The sequence below is a fragment of the Thamnophis sirtalis genome, unplaced genomic scaffold (genome assembly GCF_051295495.1).
Source record: "Thamnophis sirtalis isolate CommonGarterSnake01/CBP01778 unplaced genomic scaffold, rThaSir2_p1.2 scaffold_2, whole genome shotgun sequence".
Lineage (NCBI taxonomy): Eukaryota > Metazoa > Chordata > Lepidosauria > Squamata > Natricidae > Thamnophis > Thamnophis sirtalis.
The window spans coordinates 33,588,491-33,614,178 of record NW_028261382.1 but is presented as its reverse complement, the minus strand read 5'-3'; the positions used below and the strand labels follow the sequence as shown (position 1 = coordinate 33,614,178).

The window sequence follows — 25,688 nt, the reverse complement described above, 5'->3', positions numbered from 1 at the left end:
GGTGGGTAAAATGAGGACCCAGATTGTTGGGGGGCAAGAGGCTGACTCTGTCAACTGCTTAGAGAGGGCTGTAAAAGCACTGTGAAGCGGTGTATAAGTCTAAGGGCTACTGCTATTGCCCTTCCTTCCTTCCTTCCTTCCTTCCTTCCTTCCTTCCTTCCTTCCTTTCCTTCCTTCCTTCCTTCCTTCCTTGGTGTGCGGTGGTAAGCATGCAGTATTGCAGTTCAATTATGACCAGCTCAAGGTTGACTCAGCCTTCCATCCTTCCGAGGTGGGTAAAACGAGGACCCAGAATGGCTGACTTTGCAAACCGCTTAGAGAGGGCTGTAAAAGGACTGTGAAGTGGTATATAAGTCTAAATGCTATTGCAGCCATAACTCGAGGACTTCCTATATCGAAATTAGTACCCACCCACCCACCCCTCCCAATCCTCAAATATCACCCCTTCCCCCGGATTTATTTCAAAACGCAGAACATCCCACTGGTGCCTTTGACCCACGCTGCACAAGCAGGAGACAGCTTCCAGCTTTTTTAATTTTTATTATTATTATTATTATTCTCTTTTTAAGAACCCCTGAGGCGAGGAGGGGGGAGGAAAAAAAAGAGAGATTTGGCAGTATAACAACACAGGAACGGCAGCTCCTCCATGCCAGGCAGAGCAGAGCGCATGAGCTGAAAGGGACGCCGGTATAAATAAGTGGAGTGTTTTCCGGTGAAGTTTTTAAGAAGGTTAATTTTAAAAAAACGACAACAGCCTCTCGCAGCAAAAAAAGCTCATCCTGCAGTAAGCAGCAGCATTGTGGTTCAAACCGTTGTGTGTGTGTGTGTGTGTGTGTGTGTGTGTGTGTGTGAAAGTCACTGCTGTTGTCATCACGACTCTTGTGTCTTCCCCACTCTCCCGGCAGATGGCTTCCATCTCGGCCGTGAGCAGAAGGCGTCCCCTACGCTCGCTGCAAATTCCCGGGATAACCTTCCCGTTCCTGTAGGGAGACGCCGGCGCCAAACTCGATGAGATCCGGTGGGTTGAAGAATGCCAGGCTCCCCTCCTCGCCCTTTCGACCCAGATTCGTTCAAACGGGTTCCTTTCCCCCCCTTCCCCGCCTTCTCCCTTCCCCGGGTCCCGAAGCCGCTGTCCAAAGTTTCTTGCAGACGCCGAGAGTTTGCAAAGAGGCAGATGGCACCGGAGGGGGTCCCCGTCTGTCCATCCGCAGATGCCCATCGCTTGGGGAGGGGACGGACCTTGGTTTTTCACACCGAGAAATGGGATGGGGAGAGGCGCCCCAGGAAGTTGGTAATGGGAGGGGGGGGTCTTTAGAGCCGCGGTCTTGTTACGCTGCTAGTTGGCTGTCTTCGGAGTCGCCGCGGATAGGTTTGCGTAGCCGGATCTCTTGCTCCTGCTGGAGATAAAAGAGGGGAAACAATTTATTTGATTGGGCTTTTGAAGTGTCCCCTCATGGTTTGGTCTCTTTGACCCATACAAATCTGGGGATTGCAGATTGATTGATTTGTATCTCGCCTTTATTACTTTTTACAAATAACTCGAGGTAGTGGATATTTCCAACCCACCTTCCTCTTCCTTTTCTCCCCATAACACCAACCCTGTGAGGTTGGTTCGGCTGAGAGACGGAGAATGGTCCAAAGTCACCCAGCTGGCTTTCATGGCCAAGGCAGGATTAGAACTCCCCATCTCCTGGTGATTTGCTCTAAGTCACCCAGCCAACTTTTGTGATTAAAGTGGGACTAAAGGGAAAGGTTCCCCTCGCATATATGTGCTCGTCGTTCCCGACTCTAGGGGGCGATGCTCATCTCCCTTTCAAAGCCGAAGAGCCAGCGCTGTCTGAAGACGTCTCCGTGGTCATGTGGCCGGCATGACTCAACGCCCGAAGGCACACGGAACGCTGTTCCCTTCCCACCAAAAGTGGTCCCTATTTTTCTACTTCCATTTTCGAACGGCTAGGTTGGGACAAGTCACAGGAGCTCACTCCGTTACGCGGCGCTGGGGATTCGAACCGCCAGACTGCCGACCTTTCTGATCGACAAGCTCAGCGTCTTAAGCCACCTGAGAGCCACCACGTCCCTGAGGTGGGACTAGAACTCACCATCTCCCGGTGACTGGCCCAAAGTGGCCCAGATGGCTTTCATCGCCTAAGGCAGGACTTGAACTCATAACCTCCTGCTTTGTAGCCTGGTGCTTTAGCCCCCAGGCCAAAACTGAAGTCAGGCCCGGTCCATGCGGTGTCTCAATTCACAGTCGCACCAAATGAAACTTTGATTTCAGGTTTTACTGATTAGACTGATTCGTTGTTATAGAAATGGCTAGTTAATAATATCATGTCAAAATAAAAAATGAAAAAATTGAGGTGGGATGTTACTGCCTTATTCTAATGCCCCAGAGGGAGTCTAGAGGTCACTTCCCCTTTCTTTCCCTTCCTCTGTTTTTCCTACTATTAAATTCCCCCTTCTTTTTCTCCCTTCTCCCTTCCTCTGTTTTTTCTACTATTCGCTTCTGTCCTTTTGTATTTTATATTCTAAGCCAATAAAAACTGTAAAGAAGGAAGAAGAAAGGACGGCAAGAGATCGACCATCAAAACCTTCTTAAATCAAACCAGATGAACTCCCACAGCTGGGGGTGAGAAGGGGGCGCTGATAGGGAGACCCCCCCCAAAGTCATAGGGGTCTACTTACGGAGTCGGAATATTCGTCCATTTGGCTACTCAGGAAATTGACGTAGTCGTCCTTCTGGATGTCGAAGATCTCCTCTTCATACTCGGTCTGGTAGTCGGATTCGTCTGAACGGGAGTGAAGCCAGAGAGGGTTTGTTTTAAGCCAGGGTCGAACTGGGAAAGGGAACGCTGACATCCTCACACTCGATCAGCGGGAGAGCAGCTGAATAGGCCCCCCTTCCCCCCCCACCCCGGCTTCTTCTAGCAAATGAAATAGGAGCAACTATCCAAAATATCAACATGTTTTTTTAAATATCTGTCTGTCTCTGTGTCTATTTGTCTATCATCTATCTCTCTGTCTGTCTACTATCTATCTATCCATGTGACTGTCTATTATCTATCTATCTGTCTATCTATCTATCTATCATCTATCTATCTATCTATCTATCTATCTATCTATCTATCTATCTATCTATCTATCTATCTATCTATCTCTGTCTGTCCGTCTGTCTATTATCTGTCTGTCTCTGTGTCTGTCTATCATCTATCTCTCTGTCTACCATCTATCCATCCATGTGTCTGTCTGTCTATTATCTCTCTGTCTGTCTGTCTATTATCTATCTAGCTGCCTATTATCTATCTCTCTGTCTATCTACTATCTATCCATGTGACTGTCTATTATCTGTCTGTCTGTCTGTCTGTCTGTCTGTCTGTCTATCTATCTATCTATCTATCTATCTATCTATCTATCTATCTATCTATCATCTGTCTGTCTGTCTGTCTATTATCTGTCTGTCTCTGTGTGTATCATCTATCTCTATCTGTCCACCATCTGTCCACTGTCTATCCTCTATTTATTTATTTATCTGTCTGCCTGTCTATTATCTAACTATGTCTCTGTGTCTATCTGTCTACCATCTATCCATGTGTCTGTCTATCTATCTGTCTGTCTGTCTGTCTCTCTCTCTCTGTGTCTATCTCTCTGTCTATCTATCAATCTAGACAGATAGCCCTTGAATCATCAGTTTGTTTGTTGACGGTTCTCACACTTACGACCACCGCACACACACCCCATGGTCACATGATCAGAGGCGGGCTCTTAATTTATGACCATTGTGGTATCACGTGATCCCCTTTCGCGACCCCCGCCTGAAAAGCCAACGTCTATTGGGAAGCCAGATTCACTTCGCAATCAGGTTAGGACACCTCAAGTGCCATGAGGATTCCAGTATTCTCCTTTATTGAGAATAGCCTCCCTCCCTCCCTCCCCTCCGTTCACTCACCATCCACTATGATGGCCTTCACCGGTTCAATTCGGGAGACGATTTCGGCCAAATCTGTGAAAGAGGTCGTCGGGCACGTCACGTACTGAAAGAGGAGGAAAAGAAAGAAAGAATGAGCACTACTGGGGGTCTTGGTCATGGTCAGGCCCAAGAAGCAACAAAGGGTTGGGGTCACTTCCGAGTAGTCCCCTCCCCTCCTCCTCCCCTTCTCCAGGTTGGAAAAGGATAGAGCTGATTTGCTAGGATTTCTTTCATAATTTCTTCTTCTTCTTCTTCTTCTTCTTCTTCTTCTTCTTCTTCTTCTTCTTCTTCTTCTTCTTCTTCTTCTTCTTCTTCTTCTTCTCCTTCTTCTTCTTCTAGTTTTTTTCTTCTTCTTCTTTCTTCTGCTTCTTCTTCTTCTTCCCTCGTTCGTTGGTCCCTAAGCAACTGAAACGGGGGGTCGTTCCCCGCATCCTTGGCCTCTCTCTGAACATCTTAGCAATTGCAAAGCTGAGTCATCGCAATTTCTGGACGTTGGCCGTAATTTTGAGTAAATGCATCCAATTAAAGTAAGGAAGGTTGCGCTGGCCATTATGCTGTGGCACATTGATCCAAGCCCCTCGTGGTTTTGGTCGATAGCTGGTCTCCGTAGCCTAGCTGAATTGTCTCTCTGCCCTCGGCTGGAACCGTTTTCTCTCTCTCCTACTTTGAAGGTTGGCCGTACAATAGAAATAGAAATAGAACATAGAATAGAGAATAGAACAGAACAGAATAATTGAATGGAATGGAATATAGAATAGAATAAGAACGGAATGGAACGGAACAGAACAGAATAATAGAATAGAATAGAATAGAAAAGAAAAGAAATAGAAAAGAAATAGATATAGAATATTAGAATGAAGAATAGAATAGAATAATTGAATGGAATGGAATGGAATATAGAATAGAATAAGAACGGAATGGAACGGAACATAATAGAATAGAATAGAATAGAATAGAAATAGATATAGAATATTAGAATGAAGAATAGAATAGAATAATTGAATGGAATGGAATATAGAATAGAATAAGAACGGAATGGAACGGAACGGAACAGAATAATAGAATAGAATAGAAATAGATATAGAATATTAGAATGAAGAATAGAATAATTGAATGGAATGGAATATAGAATAGAATAAGAACGGAATGGAATGGAACAGAACAATAATAGAATAGAATAGAATTAGAAATAGAATATTGGAATGAAGAATAGAATAGAATAGAATATTGGAATGAAGAACAGAACTCTCTCTCACACACACACACTCACACACACACAAACACACACAAAGACAAACACACACAGTGCCAGGGGATACTCACGCAGGATGGCTTAGACTGGCAACCTTCCTGCCGGTCCTTCAGCATTTTCTCCAGCACTCCGCTCCTGCACCAAACATTGAAAACCGTCTTCCCGTGCTGGTAGCCGACTTCCTGAAGGAGGAAGGAAAGGAAATTGCCGGGAAGGGGAGAAAAAAAAATGTGGACCTGGCCTGCTTGGGGGGGGCGGGGGGTGTTGGAAATCAGTGGCTGAAACTAGGCCGACCAGCTGGAGGCGTACAAAAATAATATACAGGACAGTCGTTGTCAGGGATGGTATAATAAGGTCTTCTGCCTTGAACAGGGGGTTGGACTAGAAGATTTCTCAGGTCCCTTCATCCTATGAGTCTAATTATATATAATCCATCTATCTACCGCTACTCAAACTGAGAGAGAGAGAAGAGAGAGAGAAGGAGAATGTATCTATCTATCTATCTATCTATCTATCTATCTATCTATCTATCTATCTATCTATCTATCTATCTATCTATCTATCTACTTACCTACTTGCCTACCTATCTCTTCCTTCGATCCTATCATCTAATTATCCATCCATTCTATTATCTATCTTCTTCATCATTTATCACTGTCTCTATCCATCATGTCTATTTATCCATCTGTCTGTTTATCTATCCATCATCTGCCTGCCTGCCATCTATCTATCCATCCATCCATCTATTATCTAATTATCTATCTATCATCTCTCTATCTATCTTAATTTATTTGATTCTTTTTGTTCGTTTTTATTGTTTTAAATGTAGTTTTATATTCTGTAACCCACCTTGAGTCACCATGGGCAAATAGGCGGCAATATAAATTCAATAAGTAAATAATTATCTCTATCTATCTATCTATCTATCTATCTATCTATCTATCTATCTATCTATCTATCTATCTATCTATCATCTATCATCTATCTATCTATCTATCTATCTATCTATCTATCATCTATCTATCTATCTATCTATCATCTATCTATCTATCTATCTATCTATCTATCTATCTATCTATCTATCTATCTATCTATCTATCTATCTATCTAATCTATCATCTCTCTTTCCCTCTCATCTATCTATCTATCTATCTATCTATCTATCTATCTATCTATCTATCTATCTATCTATCTATCTATCTATCTATTTTATTTAATCTATCATCTCTTTCCCTCTCATCTATATCTATCTATCTATCTATCATCTATCTATCTATCTATCTATCTATCTATCTATCTATCTATCTATCTATCTATCTATCTATCTATCTATCTATCTATCTATCTATCTATCGCAGGGGTAGTCAACCTTTTTATACCTACCGCCCACTTTTGTATGTCTGTTAGTAGTAAAATTTTCTAACCGCCCACCGGTTCCACAGTAATGGTGATTTATAAAGTAGGGAAGTAACTTTACTTTATAAAATTTATAAAGCAGAGTTACAGCAAATCCCTCTACCGCCCACCATGAAAGCTGGAACGCCCACTAGTAGGGACCAGGTTGATTACCATTGATCTAGATCATCTATCATCTCTCTTCCTCCTATTTATCTATTTAATCTATCATCTCTCTCACCCTCTCATCTATGTCTGTCTGTCTGTCTGTCTGTCTGTCTATCTATCAATCATCTATCTATCTATCTATCTAATCTATCATCTCTCTCTCCCTCCCATCCATCCATCCATCCTTTCATTCATCCATCCATCCATCTAATCTATCATCTCTCTCTCCCTCCCATCCATCCATCCATCCATCCATCCATCCATCCATCCATCCATCCATCTAATCTATCATATCTCTCTCTCTCTCTCCCTCCCTCCCATCCATCCATCCATCCATCCATCCATCCATCCATCCATCCATCTATCATCTCTCTCTCCCTCCCATCCATCCATCCATCCATCCATCCATCCATCCATCCATCCATCCATCCATCCATCCATCCATCCATCCATCCATCCATCCATCTATCACCAGTGGCCATCCCAAACTGGATCCTTGATTCCCAGCAACCAATGGGAAAGGACTCCTTTACCCGCAGCATATGCCCAAATAATCCCCTTTAGGGCAATTTGTCACTTCTGAGGCTGGGCTTGTGTCAAAAGAACAGCAATTTTGAACCCGGGGGCGGCTGCTTTCAAAGCCACCCCCCTTCCCAGCCATGCACCTCCCCCTTCCCAACTTCATTCCTTCTGCTCTCCCTCCCCGCCCCTCAACGCACACAGATTTCATCGAATTTCCCAAAGTCCAGCGTCCCGTAGCGATCTATGGGCGGCCGGATATATTCGCAATAGTCGCTGCTCTTCACCATCTCCAACTGCCGGACGCAACAGACGTAAGCCAGCCGAGTCTGGATCTCGGCCATGTTCAGCACCTGCCCAAAAGGGGGAGAGAGAGAGAGAGTGTGTGTTGTGGCCCGCTAGTGGCCTGCGGAGCTGGCAGCAGATTCGGACAGTGAGGAGGTTGGGGAGGAAGATGGGCCAGTCCTGGAGTCTGGGGAAGGCTCTGAGGAGGGCTCTGTGTCGGAGGCAGAGAGGGGGCCAGGGCCGTCTGACAGTTATCAGCTGCCTTCGGAGTCAGACATCAGTGAGGCAGAAGAACAGCTGGAGCCTGTTCCCAGTTTGTGCATGCGCAGAGTTGCCAGACGAAGGGAAGAGCTAAAGAACAGGGGTCGACTTGGGAGTAAGGCCACAGGTGGACGATGAATGGCCCCTCCCAGAGGAAGTAAAAGAGGAGCGAAAGGGGAGTGGAGTTTGCAGGAGACCATTAGTTCCCTTCATTGGTTTGTGACTCTCCAAGACTCCTGGACAAGTTTAGCAGAGATCGGCCTGGCAGCTCTCCAAGCCAGAGAAGGTCTGTGACTGTAAATCCTCCCTTGAAAGACTTTGCTGGATGGGAATGAGCAGAATTCATAGAAAACTAATAAAAGGGTTTTTTTGTCGGGACAAGGAGTTTGCTTCAGGCTCTCGGGAAGCCTCGGTCGAAACAGAGAGTGGCAGATCGTTGCACTTAGTCCTTGACTTATGACAACAATGGGGAGCAGAATTTCCATACCTAAGCAGGACGGTCGTTAAATGAGTTGCGTGGGATGATACAAGCTTTTTTCTTTTTGGACACAGTTGTTAAGCAAATCAGTGTGGTTGTTAAGTGAATCACGAAGGTGTTAAGCAAATACTGTTGGGATGATGGTAGGAAATGGAGACCATGAGACCTTGGGACGCCACAACCGTCGTAAAACACAATCCTTTGGCCAAGCACCTGAATTTTCATGTGACCGTGGGGAATGTTGTAATGGTTGTAAATGCGAGGAGCGGTCATAAGTCACTTTTTCGGAACTGCTGTAACTTTGAGCAGTCACTAAACGAAGGGGGTTGTAAATAGAGGACCAGCTTAGTGCAAACAGGGGGAGTCAAGCTGCCTTTGCGCAGCCTCCCGTCAAAAACCACTAGGTCCTCGACCTACGACCTCACCTTCACTTTCTCCACTAACGGGTTCCACCGTTTCCACAGCAGCCACCAGCCGGAAAGGGCGTCTCCGTAATTGGTGAGGTCCGTCTCGTCTCGGCTGCCCACGTCAATGGCAAGGACGATCTTGGCTCCCATGGATCGCGCGACGTCGGCTGTCGGGAGAAAGCAGAAGAGCCGAGTTGGAAGGGAACCTCAGAGGTCTTCTAGTCCAACCCCCCCCTCGCTCAGCCAGGAGACCCTACCGCAGTGATTGTCCTTGCATGCACACACCCAATACGTGTGCGACACCCTCCCCATGTAGCCCCCCCCCCCCCGGGCATGCGGGCGACACCCCCCCCCCAAACGACCCTGGTGCCTAGAGCTCAGATTTGAACTTAATGGAAAGGGAAGCTCCGTTCAGAAAGGATGCCTTTCAAAGCGTTTGAACTACGCAGGTGTGGATGGATGGTTGGCCCCGACCTCCTAGCCACGTTTTAAACGGGAAAGAGATTTGAAATGGCTCGGCCAGCAATAAAACACACAGAATACAGTATAACAGAGCTGGAAGGGACCTTGGAGGTCTTCTAGTCCAGCCCTCTGCTCAAGCAGGAGATCCTAAAGCATTTCAGACCAGTGACTTTCCAGTCTCATCTTCAAAACCTCCAGTAATGAAGCACCCACAACTTCTGCTTCCCTTGAATTCAAAATAACAGAATAACAGAATTGGAAGGGACCTTGGAGGTCTTCCAGCAGGAGATCCTATACCAGGGATGGCTAACCTTTTTTCTCCTCCTGTGCCAAATTCTATTCTATTCTATTTCTAATTTCTATTCTATTTCTAATTTCTATTCTATTCTATTTCTAATTTCTATTCTATTCTATTTCTAATTTCTATTCTATTCTATTCCTAATTTCTATTCTATTTCTATTTCTATTTCTACTCTATTCTATTTTTGCTCTACTCCCTATTCTATTCTATTCCTAATTTCTATTCTATTCTATTTCTACTCTATTTTTATTCCCTATTCTATTTTATTGCTAATTTCTATTCTACTCTATTCTATTTCTATTTCTATCTCTATTCTATTTTTTACTCTATTCCCTATTCTATTCTATTCCTAATTTCTATTCTTTTCTGTTCTATTTCTATTTCTACTCTATTCCATTTTTACTCTATTCCCTATTCTATTCCTAATTTCTATTCTATTCCTATTTTAATTTCTACTCTATTTTTACTCTATTTCCTATTCTATTCTATTCCTAATTTCTATTCTTTTCTTTTTCTATTTCTACTCTATTCTATTTTTACTCTATTCCCTATTCTATTCCTAATTTCTATTCTATTCTATTCTATTTCTACTCTACTCTATTTTTACTCTATTCCCTATTCTATTCTATTCCTAATTTCTATTCCATTTTATTCTACTCTACTCTACTTTTCTATTTTCTTCCCTTTCCTTCCATTCTATATTCCTATTCCCTATTCTGTTCTGTTCCGTTCTGTTCTATTCTAATCTATTCAATTCTTCCATTACATTCTCCACGTAGCTTGAAATCTCACACGCACACGAAACCACGCCCATAATGCAATGTGCCCTGGCCCCCTGTACATGCGTGCGCAATTCCCCCACACTCCCATTGCCCCGCCAAGCATGTTTACTCCCTCGCACATGTGTGTGACACCCCACCCCCAGCTTTTGAACCTAGCAGGCCCCTCTGAAGCCTCCTGGAACCAAAAATGGACCGGGGGGGGGGGCAGCATGCCACACTCCCCATGCTCCCGCCTGTCCCTGTGCATGCACGCATGACCCCCACCCCCACCCCTGCGCATGCATGCGTGTCTCCCACATGCTTGCAAGAGACCCAAAAATCATTCTTCGGGTTTTCGGTGCTCCGGCGTGCGCGCATGCACGCACATTTCGGTGCCGAAAAGGTTTGCCAGGACTGCCCTTCACTATTTCAGACAAGTGACTGTCCGACTCTTCTTCAAAACCTCCAGTGATGGAGCACCCACCATTTCTGGTGGCAAGCCGTTCCGCTGGTTAATTGTCCTCCCTGTCAGGAAATTCCTCCTCAGTTATAGGTTGCTTCTCTCCTTGATTAGTTTCCACCCATTGCTTCTTGTTCTGCCCTCAGGTGCTTTTTCTCCTGGGGTCTCAATCCTTCGACCAAACTGGCCTAAAATTTAAATTCCCCCAGACCAGATCTTTCAAACAAGACTCTGGGTCAGCCAGAAAAAGTTCCTTCCCCCCCCCCCCCCCCAAATCTCCTCACAATTTACAAGGCCTCCATCCTCCTGCTGTTCTTGGCCTTGGAAAGGGTTTTCTCTTGAGGAAGAAAAGGCGCTTTGTAGGGAAGAAGTGACTCAACGTTTTCCCCTCAGGGAGGAGAGGGGGAGAAGACGAGGGAAGCGAGAAAGAAATCTGAAAGAGGCCCGGAGAACTCAGCCGCGACAAAAGGGCCGTTTTAGGTTCCCCGGCTGGTTGACGGCGCGAGAGATTTAGCAGCTCGGCTTTTCAAATCCGCTCGCTGCACAATGCCGCTCCGTCTCAAAGAGAAAAAAAACAATTGCACTCGGCTGGCGCCAGCTGAGCATTTTTGTTTGCTCCTCTTTCAATAGAGGGTGGTTGAGGAACACGGCGGACATCGAGAAGTGCCAGGAGACCAAACGGACAAAAGCTGGATTCAAAATCCGTTTGAAGGACAGGATGTCTTTGGATGAAGGTGTTCTGTCCTAGGCGTCCCCAAAAAGCACGAGGCAGAGTCCTGGTCCCGACAAAACCTCTTTTATTAAACGAATGTGAATTCCTCTCATTCACCTTCAGCAAATTCCTTTCAAAGGAATATTTATGACTACAGACCTTATCTAACTTGGAAGGCTGCCATGTAAATATTTTCCAAATGAGGCGCTGTGCAAGGAAAGGCTGGGCACAGAGTCTCTGAGATTCACGGACAGATCTTCACACTCCTGAAACAAATCTAACGACCGAAGAAACGAATTGCTTCCTGTAAAAGCCCCCTACCCTTTCGCTCCTCTTTTATGTCCTATGGGAGGGGCCAATCACCCTTCACCTGTGACTTTACTGCCAAGTCGACCCTGATTTCTGAGTTGTTCTTCTGATAGCTCTGCACATGCGCAAACTGGGAACAGGCTCCAGCTGTTCCTCTGCCTCACTGCTGTCTAGCTCTGTAGGCATCTAATCACTGCCAGACGGCCTTGGGCCCGTGTCTGCTTCCAATGCAGAGCCCTCGTCCGAGCCTTCCCCAGACTCCAGGACTGGCCCATGCTCCTCCCCAACCTCAACACAAGCTAACACATCTGTCCAGCAGGGAGATGAATAGTTGCCTGCCACATCTATTCATCTCCGCCCCTGCCTTTTATGCCCAGAGCTTTGCTAGCAGCAGTGGCTCCTCTGTCCCAAGGACCAGCCCAAAAATTTCCACTGCTCTCCTCTCCTCTCTGTCTCTCTGCCAGTTCCATTCCCTCTCCCCCCTCAGTTGCCTTGATGCTGACCCTGACTCCCACACCTCCTCCTCTGATTTGGTTGCTGGTGGGCGTGGCCAGCAGTGGTGGGTTTCAAAAATTTTTCGAACCTACTCTGTGGGTGTGGCCTCCTTTGTGGGAGTGGCTTGCCGGCCATGTTACCTGGTGGGAGTGGCTTGCCGGCCATGTGTTCTCTCTCTCTCTCTCTCTCTCTCTCTCTCTCTCTCTCTCTCTCTCTCTCTCTCTCTCTCTCTCTCTCCCCCCCTTTCCTTCCTTTTGTCTCTCTGTCCCTTTTTCCTTTTTTTCTTTCATCTCTCTCTCACTTTTTCTTTCTTTTTTCTTTTTTTCTTTCTTCCTTTCTTTCTCTTTCTCTCTCTCTGTGTCTGTGTCTGTGTGTGTCAATGGTGGGTTTCAAAAAATTTTGGAGCCTCTTCTGTAAGTGTGGCCTGCTTTCTGGTGGAACCTCTTCTAACCAGTTCGGTAGATTTGACGAACCGGTTCTACCGAACTGGTGCGAACTGGTAGGAACTCACCTCTGGTGGCCGGCAACAGACAGGCCACAACCCTAGGACTCCAAGGTCCCTCTCACAGTTGCTCCTGTTGATCCAGGTACCACATTTCCTCTACCTGTGCATTTGGCTCTTCCTGGATGTGAAGGCCACCCATGCTGTACAAATTATGGGATGGACAAGAATCCCTTGCTGAAGGAACAGGAAACTCTTGAGTACCTGGGAGGTTATTGATGTAACCGCCATCCATTAGAAGATGCCCATCCTTGGGATCGCAGAGCGGGGGTAAGTAACCAGAGAGAGACATGCTGGCTCTGATGTACCGCCACAGGCAACCTTTGAACGGGAGAGCAATAGATCAGGAATGTTTGCAAAGCATATGCTATTGTGAACTTTAATTAACTGCAACCCTGAAATGTAATAGGCGTGTATGGTATAGAAAGGATTGCAAGCAAAAAAGAATCAAAGGTAAACTAATTAAGGGGAATAAAGATAGTAGAGAGGGTAAGAGTAGGGGAGAGGTAAGGGAAGAAAGAAGGGGAAGGAGAGGAGGAAGGAAGGAAGTAGAGAAGGGAGGGAAGAAGGAAGGGAAAGGAGAGGAGGGTGGAAGGGAGAGAAAGAGAAGGAGAGATAGTAGGAAAGGAAGAGGAAGAGTGGAGGAGAGGTAAGGGAAGAAGAAAGAAGTAAGGAGAGGTGGGTGGAAGGGAGAGAAAGAGAAGGAGAGAGGGCAGGAAGGGGAAGAGAAAGGGTAGGAGTAGGGGAGAGGTAAGGGAAGAAAGAAGGGGAAGGAGAGGAGGAAGGAAGGAAGTAGAGAAGGAAGGGAGGGAGAAAAGAAAAGAAAGAAAAAATAAGGTGGTGTCATAACAGGTGCTAGGGATGGTAAACAAAACAATCCAAACTGTACCTTATAATCTTTTAAATGGAATAACAATAATATAAGAATGGCAAAGAAAAAGAATAACCATGTGAATGTATACCTATTATTGTATGTAAGAGAATAAATGACAGTAAGAATATAAAGCACAATATAGGTAAACAATATTTTGTTATAAATAGATAAGTATAAATAAATATAGAATTGTACATAAAAATGGATAACGAATAAGGAGACCATGAATGTAAGATAGAAAGGTATAAAAGGGAAAACACTAACTGTAAAGAAACTGATACGGAACTGCTGTATAATATACGATGGAACTTCTTGTTCCTATGTTGTTTTAAGTCATGTGTTTGTTTTTGTTGATGTGTTTATGTGTTTAAAATAAAAATGTATAAATAAAAAAAAAGATAGTAGGTTAGCTGATATGTATTAATAAGGTGAAATGAATATGCCAGGTTACAAACATTAGTTGGGAAAGTTATTAGAGGAGGGGAAAAAATGGAGGGAAAAAGATGGGAATACGCCTAATAAATATATAGTTAAAATCATAAGATGAGATAAAATGGGGGCGCTTAATGATGTAAAAGTATGTAACAGCATTATGAGGATAGCGGGGAATTTGAATCCACCTTGCACTGTATCCAAAAAAAGAGGTAGTTACGGAGGGAGGGGAAACAAATGGAATTTGTATAAAGGTTTACCTCTAAAAGAAAAAAACTAACAATATGGAAAATAGTTTTTTTCTTTTTTTCTTTGAGAATACAATTATTAATGCCATTGCTAAAAGGCGGAAATACACCATGTAAAATAGAGAATGGAAGGGTGATAAAGAGAGGGAAGGAGAGAGAAAGGAGAAGGAGAGGGAAATAGAAGGGAGGGAAAGTGGAGGAGAGAGGGAAGGTGTGGAAAGAGAGGGGAGGAGAGGGAGAGAGCAAGGGGAAGTAGAGAAGAGAGAGAGGGTAGAGGGAAGGAAGAAGGTAGGGAGGAGAAGAGAAGGAGAGGGGGAGGGGCTGCCACAGAGAGGGGGGGATCAAGCTATTTTCCAAAGCACCCGAAGGCCAGAGGAGGAATAATGGATGGAAACTCATCAAGGAGAGATTCAACCTGGAATTTCCTGACAGGGAGAACAATCAACCCATGGAACAGAAGTTGCCTTCAGAAGTTGTGGGAGCTTCACCTCTGGAGGCTTTCAAGAGGAGATTGGACTGCCATCTGTCAGAAATGGTGTAAGGTCTCCTGCTTGGGCAGGGGGTCGGACTAGATGACCTACAAGGTCCCTTCCAACTCTGCTAATATACCGTAATCTAATAATTCTCCCCAAGGTGGGTTGGGGAACAGACCAGGAGTCTGAGAGGAAACTCATTCTGGGTAGCCAGATTCTGCCAAAACCCGCTCGGTCTAGAAAGAGAGAGTCTGCTGCTCTCTTAAATTGGGTCCATTCGTCCTTTTCGGCTCTGTAATGGGGAGATTTATCACCGTTACGAGCCAAATTGTTTTAATCAGCACAAAAAAGGTTGGATTTGCTCCCAGGGTTGAGATGCTGGAAAAATCCGAGCTGAACCTTCCCTTAACCAGTAGGGTGGAAGTTTGTGCTATTTCCAAGGGGCTTTTGGGGGGGGCGGTGAGCCCCAAGAAAGGAAGCAAACAGATCCTCAAAAGGGCGAAGAATCTCCCCCCCTCGGACACCCAGCGTGATTTAAAAGGCAACTGTTTTGCGGTTGGGGAGGATTCGAAAACACAGCTAACCAATATGCTGTCAAAGTCAGTGCTTTCTTGGCCGATGGGGACTTAAAGTCACCGAAAAGTCCTTTTAATTAGTTAATTATTATTCTAGGCCATTTAGCACTTGGAGGGCAGCATCCGGCCTGAGTGAGGTTCCATCCCTTATTTTCAGCTTGGCTTCTTCTATGAGTCCATTAGAGAAAGAAAGGAAGAGTTTGCACTTACAGTAGTGGCCAAAATTGGGGAAACCTTTTGGGGAAAGTGTGTTTTTGAGGTTCGATGACTAATAACCCCACTTTTTGTGGGGGGGGGAAGGGGAGTTTCAAGATTATCCTATTCCACTACTGGAATTGGCCTGGGAATAGCCCAGATCTTAACCCAATGGAAAATCTGTGGAGCCGACTAAAGAATCGTGTTATTCAGAAGTGATCCAGCAATAAAATCCAGTTAATAGAAGCAATCGTTCAATCTTGGCTTCACATTATAACAGCTGCAGAACTAAAAGACTTGGTTCACTCCATGGGAAGGCGTCGCAAGGCTGTAATTCGTACTAAAGGTTACCCAACAAAGAATTAACTGACACGGAGATATAATTTTTGAATATATCTCATTTTTAGCAACAGCAATAGCAGTTAGACTTATATACCGCTTCATAGGGCTTTCAGCCCTCTCTAAGCGGTTTACAGAGTCAGCATATTGCCCCCAACAACAATCCAGCTCCTCATTTTACCCACCTCGGAAGGATGGAAGGCTGAGTCAACCCTGAGCCGGTGAGATTTGAACAGCCGAACTGCAGAACTGCAGTCAGCTGAAGTAGCCTGCAGTGCTGCATTTAACCACTGCACCACCTCGGCTCAGTTTTCCCTACGGTGATATAAGATTTGTATATCTCCTTTCACTTTTCTTCTTTATAACTGCTCTCTGAGGAGGAGGAGGAGGAGGAGGAGGAGGAGGAGGAGGTGGTTCCTATTTTTCTACTTGCATTTTTTACGTGCTTTCCAACTGCTAGGTTGGCAGAAGCTGGGACAAGCAACAGGAGCTCCCTCCGTTACACGGCGTTGGGGATTCGAACTGCCGAACTGCCGACCTTTCTGATCAACAAGCTCAGCGTCTTAGCCCCTGAGCCACCGCTTCCCTAATCTTATGGTACTACTACTACTACAACAATAACAAATAGGGGTGTTATTAGCTAATTTTAGAAAATAAACTTTTCCCAAAAGCTTTCCACAACATTGGCCACTGCTTCATTTTTACATCTGTTGTTACGTAATGGGAGGAAATATATTATTCTTTCATTTACAGGTAGTCCTCGGCTTAAAACTGTTTGCGCTTAGTGACCGGTTCAAAGTTACTACGGCATGGAAAAAGAAAACGTCTGACCGTCTTTCTCGCTTACGACGACCGTATATGGTCACGTGATCAAAATTCAGATGCTTGGCAACGGGCTCATATTTATGACGGTTGGGCTGTCCTGGAGGGGGGGGTGTCCCACAATCCCCTCCTGCGCACTGGCATCTCTATAAAGCGCCTACCAGCCTCCCTTGCCCCAATCGTTCCCCCCCCCTCAGGCCTACCATCCGTGTGGATCCTCATAGCGGAGGCAGTGATGTCCGTGGTGATAATGAAGAAAGGAATCCAGAGATCCTGCCACATAGAAAGAGCTCGTTAGAGGAGACGGATCCAGGCGAATGGGATCGTTCAAAAGCAGATCTGAACACCCCAAGGAGCTGCCATGGGGATGCCCAGTTGCCTGCTGCACCAGTATTTATTTATTTATTTATTAGACTTATATACTGCTTCATAGGGCTTTCAGCCCTCTCTAAGCGGTTTACAGAGTCAGCATATCGCCCCCACAGTCTGGGTCCTCATTTCACCCACCTCGGAAGGATGGAAGGCTAAGTCGACCTTGAGCCGGTGAGATTTGAACCGCTGAGCTGCAGATCACAGTCAGCTAAAGTGGCCTGCAGTACTGCACCCTAACCACTGCGCCACCAGTAGACCTCACCTTTACGAGTGAGAGGGTGGCACCCTTGAAAAAAGAGTAAGGGTGAGCCGCTGACGACCCTCAGCCGTTGCTGAGGGCAGCGTACGAATGGCTGGACTGCCGAATTCTGATTGAAGAAGCTTTCGACAAGATAGAAACAGTAGAAATATTAGGGGGGAAAGGAGAGGAGAGTAAGGAGAAGAGAGAGATAAAGGGAAAAGGAGGGGAGAAAAGAAAAGAGTGAGAAAAGGAGAAGAGGAAGAAAAAAGGAGCAAGGAGAAGAGGGGAGAAAAGAGAGAAGGGGAAAGGGAGAGGAGAAGAGAGAGACAAAGAGAGAAAAGAAAAGAAAGGGGTAAGAAAAGGAGAGGAAGAAAAAAGGAGCAAGGAGAAGAGAGGAGAAAAGAGAGAAGGGGAGAGGGAGAGGAGAATAGAGAGTGAAAGGGAAAGGAGAAAAGAAAGGAGTGAGAAAAGGAAAGGAAGAAAAAAGGAGCAAGGAGAAGAGAGGAAAAAAGAGAGAAAAGGAAAAGGAAAGGAGAATAAAGAGAGAAAGGGAGAGGAGAAAAGAAAGGAGTGAGAAAAAGGAGAGGAAGAAAAAAGGAGCAAGGAGAAGAGAGGAGAAAAGAGAAAAGGAGAGGAGAAAAGATGAGAAAAGAAAAGAGTGAGAACAGGAGAAGAGAGGAAGGGGAAAAAGAGCAAGGGGAAGAGAGGGAAAGGGAAAGGAAGGGAAAAAAAGCTTCCCATTTTTAAAAAAAAATAAAATGGTGATAAACATATTTCTATTTCCCCCTCTGTAAGGTTACATCCCTCCTTCCTTCTTTTCGTAAACTACCCTAATCTTCCCTGGAGACCTACTTCCCTGCTCAGGTGCAGATCTGATCCAATCAATCCAGTCCACAAAATATGGAGGTTTACATTGGAAAAAAATAAATACTAAAAACAGCTTCCGGGAGTAACAGCCAGATGTTGCACATCACATTTGGAAGGTGGCAAAAAAATAAACCCGAGGTTTTAAGTGATACACGCAGCCTTTCCCCCTCTCGCAACCATCAAAAACGTTTCTGCTGTGCGCAGGAGAGCACACCCACCTCGATCTGCTTATCTCTGAAGATGGCGCTGATTCCGTTGTTAAACGAGGCTCCGGAGAACATGGACGTGATGGGGTAGGTCAAATCGAGAACCGTTTTGAACACCGAATTCATATTCTGCAAAGGGAGCAAAACTGATGAGCATCAGGGGAGGGGGGGGCGCGGACAGAACGGGACGAGATGCTGAAGCTTTCGTTAAAACGAGTAAAATGCAGTGTCCAGTGTGTGTGTGTGTGTTGTGATCATCTTTTTGTGACTTCCTAATGAGCAAACTCAACGATTTTGAGCCCCATTCGCTGAACAACCCCGCTACGCTTTTGACAACTGCGGCGGTGTGAACATGGGGCAAAACTCACTTAACCCATGTCCCGCTTAGCGACGTGTATTGGGGGGGGGCTCCATTGTGGCCGTTTACAGCAAACGCGATAAAAATCACTCATTGCCAGCCATCGTTACCTCAATTCCTTCTAAGCAGGGCAGCATGTGGAAGGAGAGAAAGAGAAAAAGAAAATGAAGAGGAAGATGAGGGGAGAGGTATTAACCGCGGAGCAGAGGTCTTAGGCAGTCTGCTGTAGCATTAGACTTGAGACCAGGAGACTGGGAGTTCTAGTCCTGCCTTAGGCATGAAAGCCAGCTGGGTGACTTTGGGCCAATCACCAGGAGATGGTGAATTCTGGTCCCGCCTTAGCCATGAAAGTCAATTGGGTGACTTTGGGCCAATCACCAGGAGATGGTGAATTCTGGTCCCGCCTTAGCCATGAAAGTCAATTGGGTGACTTTGGGCCAATCACCAGGAGACTGGGAGTTCTAGTCCCGCCTTAGCCATGAAAGTCAATTGGGTGACTTTGGGCCAATCACCAGGAGGCGGTGAGTTCTAGTCCCGCCTTAGGCATCATCAACGCTAGAAGGGAGTGGGACTTCCTCTCTGTTTATATACAGAAGCTCTGAGCTGGGTGGTGTTTTTTTTCCCCCCAGACGTTTCATGACCCAACTAGGTAACATCATCAGTGCTAGAAGGCGGGGGAGGGTTTGCTCTTATTTTTACACCCGGCTGGCTTGAGTGGCAATGAGAAGCCTCTTACCATGGCCCACTGTCGCGCTTTGATCCTCATCTGGGTGTAACTCCTCTCTTCTGCGTAGAGGGCGCCCATGAAGGACCCAATGGATGTGCCACCGATCATATCAATGGGGATGCCAGCCTCATTCAGCGCTCTGATCACCCCGACTTGGGAGCAACCTCTGGAGAGGCAGGAGCAGCAGAGTTTGGGGAGAAGAAAGGTGGAGGTTGGTTGGTTAATTTTTCTTTTTTTTAAAAAAATTAAACATTTAATTTCCTGCAAAGTACATTTTAAGAAAGACGCTCGGTTGCTAGCAGAGGAAAGCAACAGTAGTGACGGGAAGCTGGGAAATGACCTGGGATCAGTTTTCGGTTCTCATAAAAGTCCTTTGCGATTCCAAGCTGCGAATTCTAATAAATGGGACCCCAGCAGGCCTTCCCTAAGTTGGAGAGGGGGAGAGGAAGGAAGGGAGGAAGGAGAAAGAGCAGGAAAAGAGATTTGAAAGGGAAAGAGAGAGGAAGGAAGGAAGAGGAAGGAAAGAGAAAGGTAGGCTCAAGGGAGAAAAATATGGAAGAGAAATAAATAGAGAGGAAGGGAGGAAGAGAGGAGGGAAGGAAGGAGAAAGAGGAGGAAAAGAGACTTGAAAGGAAAGGAGATAGGAAGGAATGAAGGGGATGGAGAGAGAAAGAAGGATCAAGAGAGAAAAATATGGAAGAGAAACAATTTGAGAGGAAGGAAGGAAGGAGAAAGAGAAGGAGAAAAGATTTGAAAGGAAAGGAGAAAGGAAGGAATGAAGGGGATAGAGAGAGAAAGGATGAATCAAGAGAGAAAAATATGGAAGAGAAACAATTTGAGAGGAAGGAAGGAAGGAGAAAGAGAAGGAAAAAAGATTTGAAAGGAAAGGAGAGAGGACAGAATGAGGGGGATAGAGAAAGGAAGAATCAAGAGAGAAAATATGGAAGAGAAATAACTTGAGAGGAAGGAAGGAAGGAAGGAAGGAAGGAAGGAAGGAAGGAAGGAAGGAAGGAAGGAAGGAGAAAGAGAAGGAAAGAAGATTTCAAACAGGAGGGAGAAATCTTGCTATTGCTCTGTCTGTCTGTCTGTCTCTCTGTCTGTCTTTCTATCTGTCTATCTATTTGTCTCTCTTTCTATCTATCGAAGCCACGGTGGCACATTGGTGAGAATGCAGTACTGCAGGCTAACTCTGCCCATTGCCAGGTGTTCGATCCTGACCAGCTCAAGGTTGACTCAGTCTCCCGTCCTTCCGAGGCGAGTAAAATGAGGACCCAGATTGTTTGGGGGGGGGCAAGAGGCTGACTCTGTAAACTGATTAGAGAGGGCTGTTAAGAGCATGGGAAAGCGGCATATAAGTCTAAGGGATACAGCTATTGCTTGCAAGCGAGCAAGCACCCAAAGGAAGGGCTTGCAGAAGATGAAGAAAAAAACCTAACTTGATCTCAAGATGAGCTTGTGTTTCGGAAGACCTTCAGCTGGGGGTTGGGGTTCATCCTTTCTCGCGCGCCCCCCCCTCTTCCCACCAATGCATGGAGCTGCTGCTCCTCCCCCCCTGGGATTAAGCAAAGGCAGGAAGGCAGGAAAGGAGGGGGATTTCGGATGTGAACAAAAGGAAGAGAGGCAAGAAACAGCTCTCTCGATGCTTGGAACAACGTGTGGGCGATGCTACTTATGGCAGCTCTCCCAAAATACTAGAACAATCAAAAGAGGGGATTGCATCCAGGAGCTAATTACCCCTCTGAAAGTACAGGAGACAAGAAAATGCCAAGGTTCCTTTGGTGGGACGCAGCAGGCATCAACCCAGCCCAGCCGCCCTGCCCCGCCCTGCCACCGGGAACGGGCGAACGGCTCCAACAGACAAAAGATGAGCTGACATGTTCAAAGAGCGGGTCCGCAGATGCCCCCAAACTCTTAAAATTATTTCAAACCTGAAAGAGTTTCACTGAAGAGGCAAGCAGGAGGTGGATGGGGAAAGCGGCTTTTTCAGGGCTGCAAGATTACTGAGCAGAGAAAAGAGAGAAAGGGAGGCCAAGTGGGAGAGGAAAAATGTAGGGATCCTGAAGCCAAGCTTGGTGGAATCTTGGCAGGAGGAGGAGGAGGAGGAGGAGGAGGAGGAGGAGGAGGAGGAGGAGGAGGAGGAGCAGCAGCAGCAGCAGCAGCAGCAGCAGCAGCAGCAGCAGCAGAAGCAGAAGAAGGAGCGGAAGAAGAAGAAGTAGAAGAAGAAGGAGAAGGAGAAGAAGGAGCAGAAGAAGGAGCAGAAGAAGAAGAAGGAGAAGGAGAAGCAGAAGAAGGAGCAGAAGAAGAAGAAGAAGAAGAAGCAGAAGGAGAAGGAGAAGGAGAAGAAGGAGCAGAAGAAGGAGCAGAAGAAGGAGCAGAAGAAGAAGAAGGAGAAGGAGAAGCAGAAGAAGGAGCAGAAGAAGAAGAAGAAGGAGAAGGAGAAGAAGAAGAAGAAGAAGAAGGAGAAGAAGAAGAAGAAGAAGAAGAAGGAGAAGGAGAAGAAGGAGCAGAAGAAGGAGCAGAAGAAGGAGAAGGAGAAGCAGAAGAAGGAGCAGAAGAAGAAGAAGAAGGAGAAGAAGAAGTAGAAGTAGAAGAAGAAGAAGGAGAAGGAGAAGAAGGAGCAGAAGAAGGAGCAGAAGAAGGAGCAGAAGAAGAAGAAGGAGAAGAAGAAGGAGAAGGAGAAGGAGAAGAAGAAGAAGAAGAAGAAGAAGAAGAAGAAGAAGAAGAAGAAGAAGAAGAAGAAGAAGAAGAAGAAGAAGAAGAAGAAGAATCTCAAGGTTGTTTTTTTAAGACATGCCAGTTTAGTTTCCGCAGCGGGCTGAATTCTAACCCCAAGGACAAATTGCAACAGGCATTGTGAGTGGTGCACAGAACATGTGCATGGCAACTGTTGGGCTGGACGAGGATAGCTGTAACGCCGTCTAATCCAACCCCCTGCCCGATTGAGGAATCCACTTAAAGCAGATCTGGCTGTCCACCAAAGACGAACAAGATTTGTTCTGATATTAATTTCCTGTGGCTTCTGCTCATTCACATCCAGCAAAGTCTTTCGAGGGAGGATTTATGGTCACAGACCTTATCTGGCTTGGAGAGCTGCCAGGCCGATCTTTGCAGAACTTGGCAAGGAGCCTCGGAGAGTCACGAACCAATGAAGGGAACTGATTGTCTCCTGCAAACTCCACTCCCCTTTCGCTCCTCTTTTATTTCCTCTGGGAGGGGCCATTTGTCCACCTGTAGCCTTACTCCCAAGTCGACCCCTGTTCTTTAGCTCTTCCCTTCATCTGGCTACTCTGCACATGCGCACACTGGGAACAGGCTCCAGCTGTTCCTCTGCCTCACTGATTGTCTGACTCTGAAGGCAGCTGATAACTGTCAGACGGCCCTGGCCCCCTCTCTGCCTCCGACACAGAGCCCTCCTCAGAGCCTTTCCCCAGACTCCAGGACTGGCCCATCTTCCTTCTCAACCTCCTCACTGTCCAACTCCATGGCTGCTGGCAGGCCATAACAGGATCTTAGTTCTGTGGTCAAACCTTTTGACCTTTCAGGAAGATTTTTCCTAGTAACCACTCGGCTTTCCAAATCTGTATTTGGAATTGGGGAAGGCTTTGATGAAAAGAGGAAGATGCAACCATTTGGAAAAGTGGGGAGGGGAGGAGGAAGAGATCGATAAGGAGAAGAAGGACAAGGGAAAAGAGATAGAGGAGGAGGAGGTAGACAAGGAGAAAGAGAAGGAGATGATAAAGGAAAGGGGAAGGAATAGAAGAAGAAGGAGAATAAGAGAAAGAAGTTAGTCAAGAAGAAGAACGAGAAAGAGAAGATAGTTGAGGAGGAGAAGGAGAAGAAGATGATGATGATAGAGGAGGAGAAGATAAAGGACAGGAGAAGGAGAAGGGGAAGGAATAGAAGGAGAAGAAGGAGAAAGAAAAGGAGATGATAAAGGAAAGGGGAAGGAATAGAAGAAGAAGGAGAATAAGAGAAAGAAGTTAGTCAAGAAGAAGAACAAGAGAAGATAGTTGTTGAGGAGGAGAAGGAGAAGAAGATGATGATGATAGAGGAGAAGACAAAGGACAGGAGAAGGAGAAGGGGAAGGAATAGAAGGAGAAAGAGGAGGAGGAGACTGAGAGAAAGAAGATAGTCAAGAAGAACAAGAAAGAGAAAATAGTTGAGGAGGAGAAGGAGAAGAAGATGATGGTGATAGAGGAGGAGAAGATAAAGGACAGGAGAAGGAGAAGGGGAAGGAATAGAAGGAGAAGAAGGAGAAAGAGGAGGAGGAACTGAGAGGAAGAAGATAATAAAGAAGAAAAACAAGAAACAGAAGATAGTTGAGGAGAAGGAGAAGAAGATAGAGAAGAAGGAGGAGAAAGATCCAGCCATTTCTCGCGGTGCAATCAAGAAGCCGGAAGGATCCGGTCTTCCCAGGGAACTCCAGATTCAGGCTATCCCTCACCAAGAGGTCTTCCCAAGCCACTCTTACCGTGCTCCACCTCCTCCGAGGACCAAAGCTACGGCATTCCCAGTCAAGACGCGAGCCAGCCGGGAGAAGTCGGAGTGTCGGTCGGCTGGTTTCTGGAAGACGCGTTCATACATTTCTTTCTAAACCAGAGATCAAGACAAGCAAGATTTTCAGAGTTAGCCAATACCGTTAACATCCTCTTAGGAAGGAAAGCAGGAATAAGGCTGAGTGGCCAAAAGGTTTGGGGTGTGTTTGTTGATAGATTTAGGTAAAAGGTAAAGGTTCCCCTCTAACATCTGTGCCAGCAGTTCCCGACTCTAGGGGGCGCTGCTCATCTCCGTTTCAAAGCCGAAGAGCCAGCGCTGTCCGAGGACGTCTCCGTGGTCATGTGGCCAGCATGACTCAACGCCCAAAGGCGCACGGAACGCTGTTCCCTTCCCACCAAAGGTGGTCCCTATTTTTCTCCTTGCGGTTTTTTACATGCTTTCGAACTGCTAGGTTGGCAGAAGCTGGGACGAGACACAGGAGCTCACTCCGTTACGCGGTGCTAGGGGTTCGAACCACTGAACTGCCGACCTTTCTGATCGACAAGTTCAGCATCTTAGTCACTGAGCCACCGCCTCCCTATTCAGCTGTAATAAGTTCAAAATTTCCATTTTTCTAGGCAGCCCACTGGGGATTGCTCCCCGGGGCTCCAATTACTCATGGGGCAACTGCTGATTTTGTCCTCCATAATCGCTCAATTTCAATTTGCTAATCATGATGTGTGGTTTTTTTTTCCTAGCTGTGTCTCTTCAATTCGTGCATCACCTGGTAATTGCAATATCCATAAACCAGGGAAGGAGGGAAGGTCGAAGGAAGGAGATGGGAAGAAGAAGGGAGGGAGGGGAGGGAAGGGAAGAAGGATGGATGGAAGGAAGGATGGAAGGGAGGGAGGGAGGAAGGAAGGGAAGGAGATAGAAGGAGAAAAGAAGGAGGGATAGAGGGAAGGAGAGAAGGAAGGAGATGCGAAGAAGAAGAGAGGGAGGGAAGGAAGGAAAGGAAGAAGATGAAAAGAAGGGAGGGATGAAAGGAGATGGAAGGAGAAAGATGAAAACTATCCATAAACTAGGGAAGGAGAGAAGGGAGGGAGGGAGAGAGGGAGGGAGGGAGGGAGGGAGGGAGGGAGGGAGGAAGGAAGGAAGGAAGGAAGGAAGGAAGGAAGGAAGGAAGGAAGGAAGGAAGGAAGGAAGGAAGGAAGGAAGGGGAAGTATGGAAGGGGAGGAGATGGAAAGAGAAAGGAAGGACGGATGGAAGGAGATGAAGAGAAATGAGGGAGACAGGGAGGGGGGAAGGGGATGAAAAGAGGGAGAGGGGAAGGAAGGAAGGAAGGAAACCAGCCATGAAAACAGAGCCCTGTAGAAACGCAGCCAACACCTGAGCCTTGGATGACATCACAGCCAATGGGATTGACCCCCCGCTTACCCCTCAGGCACGGATGGGGGACCCCCCGCCACATAGCCTCTTACCAGTTTGGGCAGGCTCCGCCGGGAGAAGACTCGGCGAGGGCAGCGGAGGTGAAGGTGTGCCGAGCACCAGCTTCGCATGTTGAGCCACTCCACGGTCCGGGAAGGAAGAGGTCCGTCTTCGCGGTGCAGCAAGATCAGTTGCTTCTGAGCTCGGACCGCCGTGTTCTCCAGCATCCGTTCCAACTGGTGGGGAGGCGTCAGTTGATCATTACGGGGGAACCCAGGGTGGACTCAGGGGAGGGAAGGGCTCTTCCCCAGCGGGCCAAG

At 46.4% G+C, this 25,688-nt stretch overlaps 1 protein-coding gene and 1 pseudogene across 1 annotated transcript in view; one reads left to right on the top strand and one right to left on the bottom strand.

The window, feature by feature from the left end:
- Positions 1 to 520: 520 nt before the first annotated feature.
- PNPLA7 (patatin like domain 7, lysophospholipase) overlaps positions 521 to 25,688 on the bottom strand; it is a 92,584-nt gene continuing 67,416 nt past the window's right edge. The window contains exons 24-35 of the mRNA XM_087704698.1: positions 25,422 to 25,604; positions 23,935 to 24,053; positions 19,473 to 19,629; positions 18,391 to 18,507; positions 16,896 to 16,965; positions 12,939 to 13,055; positions 8,751 to 8,899; positions 7,502 to 7,654; positions 5,291 to 5,401; positions 3,947 to 4,031; positions 2,686 to 2,789; positions 521 to 1,397 (exon numbers count right to left, since the gene is read on the bottom strand). Of these exons, the coding sequence (XP_087560824.1) occupies positions 1,329 to 1,397; positions 2,686 to 2,789; positions 3,947 to 4,031; positions 5,291 to 5,401; positions 7,502 to 7,654; positions 8,751 to 8,899; positions 12,939 to 13,055; positions 16,896 to 16,965; positions 18,391 to 18,507; positions 19,473 to 19,629; positions 23,935 to 24,053; positions 25,422 to 25,604 (1,434 nt within the window). The 3' untranslated portion in view covers positions 521 to 1,328. The remainder of the gene's footprint in view (positions 1,398 to 2,685; positions 2,790 to 3,946; positions 4,032 to 5,290; positions 5,402 to 7,501; positions 7,655 to 8,750; positions 8,900 to 12,938; positions 13,056 to 16,895; positions 16,966 to 18,390; positions 18,508 to 19,472; positions 19,630 to 23,934; positions 24,054 to 25,421; positions 25,605 to 25,688) is intronic.
- On the top strand, positions 5,650 to 6,583 carry LOC148048584 (uncharacterized; annotated as a pseudogene).